The sequence below is a fragment of the Ovis canadensis genome, chromosome 15, assembly GCF_042477335.2.
Source record: "Ovis canadensis isolate MfBH-ARS-UI-01 breed Bighorn chromosome 15, ARS-UI_OviCan_v2, whole genome shotgun sequence".
Lineage (NCBI taxonomy): Eukaryota > Metazoa > Chordata > Mammalia > Artiodactyla > Bovidae > Ovis > Ovis canadensis.
The window spans coordinates 45,533,299-45,542,233 of record NC_091259.1 but is presented as its reverse complement, the minus strand read 5'-3'; the positions used below and the strand labels follow the sequence as shown (position 1 = coordinate 45,542,233).

The 8,935-nt window shown below is 42.2% G+C and overlaps 1 protein-coding gene across 1 annotated transcript; it reads right to left on the bottom strand.

Annotated features, from left to right (window-relative positions):
* Positions 1-4,077: 4,077 nt before the first annotated feature.
* LOC138420496 (calcitonin receptor-stimulating peptide 2-like) lies at positions 4,078-8,488 on the bottom strand. Its single transcript, XM_069553735.1, is given in 5 exon segments — positions 4,078-4,143; positions 4,699-4,730; positions 4,733-4,884; positions 7,526-7,657; positions 8,403-8,488. Coding segments are annotated over 5 exon segments (468 nt in total).
* Positions 8,489-8,935: the final 447 nt, after the last annotated feature.

Sequence of the window (8,935 nt, the reverse complement as noted above, 5' to 3'; positions counted from 1 at the left end):
GGCAGGTTAGGTGATCTGATATTTCCATTTCTTTAAAAATTTTCCACAGTTTATTGTAATCCACACAGTCAAAGGCTTTGGCGTAGTCAATAAAGCAGAAATAGATGTATTTCTGGAACTCTCTTCCTTTTTTGATGATCCAGCGGATGTTGGCAATTTGATCTCTGGTTCCTCTGCCTTTTCTAAATCCAGCTTGAACATCGGGATATATGCAACTATATAAATAAATCTCTCAAAATGCTGAGTGAAAAAAAGCTAGATAATAAAGAGTACATAGCAAATATCTATTGAAAAATGAATCCACAGTGACAGAAATTATATAATTATATAATCAGTGATTATAGTTAGGGGTAGGGGTTCAGAGCTTATTGACTTCAAAGTAACATAAAGAACATTCTGAAATGATGGAAATATTCCATGCCTTCTGTTATGATGGTTACATAGGTTGTGTGGTATACTTTTGGTAAAAATCATGAAAATATAATTCATCTATATAATATTGTATTATATAAATTATACCTTATAAAAGTAGATTTTTAAAACAAGAAAACCTTTATAATATGTAAATGTTTTTAGAAATATGAGGGTATAATTCACAGAGACAAAATAATACTTGGAAATTTTACTGCCCTCTTAGTCTTTGATCAACTACCCAGGCAAAAATAATAGATAAGAATAATATAATTAATCCCTTTAATTACATATCCATAGAGATACATATAGATAGATACCTATATGAAAATTTTAAGTTCAGGGAAAGTACTTTATTTTCTGTTACTTTTATAACACTTGTGAGAAAGGGCCGCAATGATATGCCTCAAATAAAATCTAAATACATTTCCAAGCAAAAAATTATAGAGATCACTTTGTCAAAACTCAATGTAAAAAGTCTAGAACTAAATAACTCAAGTGTAATTTTAAAAGCTATTTTAAATTTGAAATTTCTCTACTAAATAACCTTTCAGTTAAAGTAGATAGCAAAAGAAAAATAAAAGATGATTTAAAAAATGACAACCTTACTTCTCAAAACCATGATATGATGCATGGTTAACGATGAATTCAGAGGGGGAAAAAGTCAGAAGTTCATAGAGTTTCGTAGTTTATTAACTCAACAGGTATTTATTGAAGGGCTACTGTGTTCAGAATTTTTTCTGCACTCCAGGAGTATAGATAAATATCCACGCAACTTCTCTCATAGAGTTACATGCTAGTGGAAGTACATAGACTAACTAAATATATAACATTTTAGACAGTGATAGGTTCTATGTGGATAAAATAATGGTAAGCTCTATATTGGAAAAATAAGCTGAATAATGTTGGTAGAGAGTGATCAAAGCCATTTCATATATAAGCATACAAGAAAGCCTTTTCTGAGAAGGTGATGTTTCAGCAGACTTCTGAAAGAAAGGGAGTGTGTTAGTCATGCAAGAAATTGAGGGAATAGCATGTCAGGCAGAGAAAATAGTAAATGTAAAGACCTAGAGGAAGCTGGGAGTAGAGCAAGCAATGGGTTAGGAGAAGATCAGAGAAATGATATAGAGTCAGGTTATATACCTCTTAGACTAAGGAAAATACAGATACACTACATCCAGAATGAAAAAGAAGATATAGCCTCATATATGAAGATTTTAAATTATACTGAAAAAGTCCAATTTGCTAACGCATGTAAAAATTTAAAAGTTTCACAGAAATACGTGTAAAACAAGAATATATGTTAAAACAAAATAATAATAGAATGGAGTAACCTTGGCAGAAATTGAAAACTTTGCTAGGTACTATGTTATAAAGGAATTCTGTGAGAAAATTTCACAGGTGAATTACATCAAGCTTGCTGCTGCTGCTAAGTCATTTCAGTCGTGTTTGACTCTGTACAACCCCATAGACAGCGGGCTCCCCCATCCCTGGGATTCTCCAGGCAAGAACACTGGAGTGGGTTGCCATTTCCTTCTCCAATGCATGGAAGTGAAAAGTGAAAGTGAAGTCACTCAGTCGTATCCGACTCAGCGACCCCATGGACTGCAGCCTACCAGGCTCCTCCATCCATAGGATTTTCCACGCAAGAGTACTGGAGTGGGGTGCCATTGCCTTCTCTGATGTCAGGCTTAGGGCAGAGATAATTTTCACAGTATTTGCGCTGATTTAAAACAGAAAAAGTTCGAGGTTTATCAATTCATGTGATCCCATTGCTGTAGCCCCAATTATAGACTTAAAAAAGGTAATACAAAATCCTAAATAAATCACAAGCAAATTGAATTTGGAAGTAAAATTTAATACATATCCTCTGACAAAGTAGAGTTTATTGAGAAACCACTGCAATGCCCCAAGTGTTTACTCTGAGATGTGGAATCAGTGGATAATTCTGTACCTAAGGGAGCTATGCTCTGATCTATCTTTATGTAATATTATGATGAGTAAAGAATGAATGGGAACAAGGCTCATAATTCTATGAGCTTCTGAGGAAATAACTAGAATCACTAGGTAGTGGGGATGGTGTTCTAATTTTAAAAACCCACTTAGGGCTTCCCTAGTGGCTCAGTGGTAAATAATCCACCGCCAGTGCCCAGAACACAGGTTTGATCCCTGGTCTGGGAAGATTCCACATGCCACTGAGCAACTAAGCCCATGAGCCACAACTATTGAGCCTGTGCCCTAGAGCCTGGGAACCATAACTACTGAGCCCATGCGCTGTAACTACTGAGGCCTGCACACCTACAGCCTGTGCTCTGCAAGAAGAGAAACTACTGCAATGAGAAGCCTGTGCACCACAACTAGAGAGTAGCCCCCATTCACTGCAGTTAGAGAAAACCCTGCACAGCAGCAAAGACCCGGCACAGCCAAAAATAAATAAATAATCTTTTTTTTTTTTTTTTAAGTATAATCCATTAAACAAAACCAAAACTTAACTGACTGTCCACCAGTGAAATGGGCTGTTCAGTCATCTGGAAGTTAGTCAATAGTTGGTATCTCGTTATTTCCAACAGATACCAGGAATGTTGATGCTGGGATATTTCTGCATTTAATAAGCCTTTAGACCCATGACATCCCAGATTCCTTTTAATACTGAATGCCTCTGACTCTACAGCTGGATCACCTCAGTCTCCCCTGGTTAGAATATAAGCCCCATGAATGCAGGGGTTTTTGTCTATTCTGTTCATTGCTCTTCCTGGAGCTAGTGTTAAGCCTACAGGAGAGACTCAGTGATTGTTAAACATGGGAATGTCTCTGTTAAACTTATTTCAGGACTCTGAGCAATGCACTTTTCTTCTCTGCAACTCAGAAAGTAAAACATTGGATTAGATGGTATCTGATGATCTTTCCCGGTCTACCAGTCTGTGATCCCCTTTCAGACTGTGAGCCACTGCTTCTAAAGGGCTTTGCAGGCTGCGGGGGAGGTGGTATGAAGAGTGGCTGTTGGGAGGTAAGGCAGGAATGGGGGTTGGGTAAGGAGAAATCTGAGTCAAGGAGAAGAGAACAGATAACCTCTGGGGCTGGGGACCAGAGCACTCCCTGAAAATAAATGTGAATGCCTCTTTAAGATGCCGAGGGTTCTAATTCCAATAAGGATTTTTCACTTGACACTGAGGGTACATGATGCTGATGACCCAGCCCAAGCATGGTATCATTGCCTCATTTGAGCCAGCCTGATCAACAAAGTGTTCACAGTTCCCTGAGTTTCTCATTGGAAAAACAGCATAAATAGCAGCAACTGTCCTTTTAACTGTATTGAAAATAAATTTTTATCTTGATGAAGTGCATTATGCACTTCATAAAATACATTTCTTTAAACAAAGAGTTCCACTGAGGCTCAGTATTACTATGCACCCTCCAGGCACCCACAAGTCAGCAACTTCATGTGCTCCTGAGGTTTCACAGAACAGCTAACAGGTTGGCTGACAGGATCTGGATTTGCTACCAGCTAAGTCAATGAGATATGTGTCATATTTATTGAATACAGAATCAAATATAAAAAGATACACATTGGGTAATTGCAATGATTTTATTCTGCATTTGCCTTTATTTCAAGCAAAAAGAAATGTTTTCAGTATCAAGAGGCATGCATATATGTGTGTCTTCCATTCAATTTTTTTTCAATAAGTTAGTTTCATGCAAATTAAAAGAAATGGAGTTCAGCTTCTTGGTGACCTAGGAGGGAAAAAAAAAGAACAGAATATTAGTACTTATTAATGAGGCTCTTGTCATGTACTATCTCAATTACTTTTTATATTAATGATGAAAGGTGGGTACTATTGTTGCCTTCAAGTTATATGAGGAAACCGAGGCTCATGGGGTAACTGGGTCTGCTCCATGGTTACATAGTTAGTAAGGACAAACACAGTATTTGAACCCAAGTCTATACTCTGAATTCAGATGTACATGACATTATAGGACTTACTCCAAAGGGAAGGGTCTCTGCCTTTCAAAGTAAAAAACTAGAATAATTACAATTATAACTGCAAAGAACAGTATTTTAATGAATAGAATCTATATTTCCTCTCAGTGTCACAATAAGACACAGGAAAATAGAAATGAACCCAAGTTAGAGGGGTTTCAGATATTCAGACTCTGTTCTATATCTAGACACTGGGGTCAGCAACTCCGCTGTGAATTTTTTTATGATATAGAAAGTGTTAGAGTGTGGGCTGTACTCCTGCAATACCCAGCCATTTGCCTTGCTATCTGAGGTATTAGCATGCTCACCTTTCTTCCTGGAGTAATTTCACTGCTCAGTTCTGAAGGTCCCTGCTGCGCTGGCCAAAGGCTTTGGAGCCCACATTAGTAGACATGAAGTTCCTCTTAATCTCACTCCCAGATCTGCTTAGTGAGCCTGCCATCTTATGGGTCACACAGGTGGCCCTGTTACAGGATCTTTTCTGGGCAGTGATGCTGATTTGCAGAACGGAGAAAAAGAGAAAGTCTGTCAGTGTGAGAGGCTGAGGGCAAGTGCTACCCAAAGCAAAATTACTTTTCTGAGAGGCACCAATGAACCTTAAATATTTCTTCTAAGCACAAAATCACAGCAGAAAATCATAGAGCATAAGAGAAAATGCCACAATCGTTCTCCGTTTCCAGGAGTGTCAGAAAAACCAAACCCACTCTGGACAACAAGCTGTGGAACACAGAACTATAGCAGGCAATCTTTTCTGTGCAAGTAAAAACCTTGGGATTCCCATGTGGCTCCGTGGTAAAAAAAAAAAGAAATCCAATGCAGGAGACCCAGTAGATGTGGGTTCAATTCCTGGGTTGGAAAAAATCCCTGGAGGAGAAAATGGTAACCTACCCCAGCATTCTTGCCTGGAAAATTTCATGGACAGAGGAGCCTGGCAGGCTACAGTCCATGGGCTTGCAAAGAGTCAGACATGACTGAAAATGCATGCAAATGAAAACTTAACTAAGCTTAGGTGACTAGAGAGATTATAGTACCACACCCTACCTCATTCTTAAAGACTGTCTGAAGGATGCATCCCATTCTCAGGGACTGAGTGTTCTTAGGAAAAGAAAAACTCCCCTCTCCCCCTGGAAGAGGAAGTGAATTTATAGCATCAAGTCCCAGAGGTGCTATGTAGCTCCTCAGTGCTCCTGTTTTTGCTACCTGAGGTTGCTCACAGGGACCACCCACCAAGCCCTAAATCCAGCTACCCAGGGCTAAGGCTACTTGCCAGACAGGTCCCTGAATCCATCTACTATGGGATGTAGCTAGAGCAATAACCACCACAGCTCTGGTGTTTTTAGAAATATACTTTTATTCCCCCAGTGACAGGCATGTTCAGAAGCAGGACTGGGAAGCTGTACTATGAAATCCACAGGTACTCCTGGGGCTGCCCGCTCTCTCCTGATCTCTTCCTGATTCTCTTCTGACTTGCTCTCTCTCCTCCCCTCTGATGTTCCAGACATCCACTGCTCTAAAAAAAGCCACTGATACTAGCCCAAAAAGCAACCAGAGAAGATCACATGCATCAAGTTATAGGAAGAAAGAAATTGGAAAGGAGAGGAAAGGGTGGAGTAGGTACTTTGGGGCATGCCAATGTGAGGGGGTCATGGTCTTTATCTAATCCCTGGTGACTCATATGGTAAAGAATCTACCTGCAATTCGGGAGACCTGGGTTTGATCCCTGGGTTGTGAAGATCCCCTGGAGGAGGGAATGGCTACTCATTCCAGTATCTTTGCCTGGAGAATTCCATGGACAGAGGAGCCTGGTGGGCTATAGTCCATGGGATCACAAAGAGTCAGACATGGCTGACCAACTAACATTTTTACTTGCAGTGTGAGGTGTTGTGATCTTTCTCTAAAACTCTGACCATGACTGATTTCTTTCCAGGCATTCTGACCCCAGTTTTAGTTAAGTAGAATATGTAAACCTGTTGAGGTCCTGTGTGTATATGCTCAGCATAGATACTCAGATTACTGCACTGCTTAGCTCTGGAGCTATCCAGGCTGCAGGGAAAAGACAAGCCACACAATACCATGGGATAGGGCTGCCCCAGAAGACAGTCATGCAGAAGGTTAGACCAGGGAGGGGGCACTTGGAGCAGAGGTGGGAGGGGGCAGGCAGGAGGCAAACTCACACACCCTCCACTAGGAGAACTCAGGTTCACTGAGTGGGGAAGGGCTGCGGTGGGGAAGGGGTGACCTTTTCTGGCATTCCACATGCTGCTCAGTCCTTCCTGCTCTGCAGACAGGTCCTCAGGGTGGGTGCACGTGCAATACATGGCTCTGCTGGTGTGAACTCAAAGCTCAGGGTGCACAGGGAGGTGGGGATGGGGAAGGGTGTCTGGCCCAGTGAGAACGTGCACGTGTCCACAGATTCCACATGTCTAAAGGCCCCAGACCTACCTCAGACACTGCTCTACCTGACCCCATCCTTTGTAAGGGCGCTGGCTTCACTTTGCAAATGTGCAATGATGATGCCTTGCAATTGTGAAAGAATATCATGCCCCGGTTAATGAGGAGGGGCCACATTTCTAAATCCCCTGAGATACATGAGATTCATTCCCTGGGTTTACTTTATGAGGCTAAACTCCTCCAATACTGGGAAGTTTCCTCAGTAGGTAGGTAGGTAGCTTTAGTCACTAAATTATGTCCAGCTCTTGTAACCCCATGGACTGTAGCCCACCAGGCTCCTCTCACCATGGGAGTCTCCAGGCAAGAATACTGGAGTGGGTTTCCATTTCCTTCTCCAGAGGATCTTCCCCAACCAGGGATTGAACCTGGACCTCCTGCACTGCAGGCAGACTCTTTACCAATGAGCCACCAGGGAAGCACTGGACTGCCAGACAATTTCCAGAGTGAGCAATTCCACAGCTTCCCCCACTGCTTTCAGAAAGGCATCTTTTCACATGTGGGTAACCATAGTCCCTTCACATGATCTTTGTCTTCAGTGGAGCCTGTAGAAGAGCTGAACCCCAGGCATGGACAGTGACAGCTTGCTGGCTGCCTGGCTGGCTATATTCTCTCCTACCTGTCAGGATACCCCTTCCTAGTAAGCCAAGGAAGAGGGTAAGAGCAGAGTGGAGGGCAGAGCCTTACCGGAGGTCCTCTGTCTCCTGCTTCAGTTCACTGGTCTTCATCTGCACATAATCGTTCATCAATGCGGCCAGTAGGAGGCACATTTCCTTCTCTGTGAGTATAGCAGGATCAAAGTCATTCTCCAAGGCTGACCTAGGGAAAAGAAGCAAGTCCAATACTGGCTCTGAGCCCCTGCCTATCGCCACCCTCAGGGCAAGCAGCCAGGTTTCCTGGTTTCTGCAGCTCCCCCTGAGGATGTGGCTGCTCCAACTGCCGGTGGAGGAAATGAGCCCATTTTCTATCCAAAAATGCTGCTTCTCCAGCAGTTAGGCTCTGGTGTGACCTCCAAGAAATGGTTTGCTGGAAACTGATGGTTAGATTTTCTGGATCTTTATGAGCTCAGTGTTAAATGCAGTTATTGTTAAAAATTAAATGATAATCATAGTTTGAATCTGAAAATGGTTTCAGTTTAATAAATATAGGTTGAATGAGGATGAGAAATTAGATGACTAGATCACATATCAGACTTAAAGACAAATGTATTGGCCAAGCAGTTAGGAGATTAGGATGAAATCTATTTTTCCAAGTATGGTTAAATTAGAACTATCTTTGCTCATGATACAAATGTTTGGTAAAAGCAACAAAAGTATGTTACGAAGTTCAGTGAGTTATATGAAACTTAGAATAAGGAGTACTGTCTTATGCCTATTTGTAAACTATGTGCTACACATCCTTGTGTTATAAAAAGTTTATGATAAGCTTTCTATACAAGTGTACATTCATACATTACCACCATTCATCCCCCGCACCAGGAGCCAGTTGTTAAGGATTCAGCACAGCACAACTGAGAACGCAGGATTTATGGGAGGTGAGAGTGCACCTGGCGGGACTGTCTTACCTGAATGGTGCCGCGTGGAACATGCCTGCCTGGTACACGACCAGGAAGCTGAGGACCAGGAAGGGCAGAAACTTCCAGAACCCCATGACGCCTCTCTGCAAGGGGGAAAGTGACATCACCACCTGCAGCAGTTCGTTTTGTGAACCCAGAGACCTGGGCTCTACTCCTACCTCGGCTTTTAACACCCTTGCGTCCTGGTTTCAGGCTGGTCATTTCACTCCCCTTCACCATCGTTTCCTGTTGGCCAGGACTCCTGGAGGACAGACTGGGAGTACCTGTCACCACAGCTTTTCCCCTTGAGCCACCCAGAGCTATCCTGCTGGTGCTGGGCTTTTCCTCATATCTCATGGGGAAGGGTGTTAGAGAGGACTTACCACTGCAGTTGGAATCCCTGAAAAGTAAAAAACCGAATTCTACCGGTTAGCCACTCCACACTATGCCAAAGAGGACCCTGTAAGAAGCAAGCTGGGAGAGTCTCAAATTGGGACCCAGAATTTAAACTGGGAAAAAAGCTCCCAGAAGCTGCAACTGCG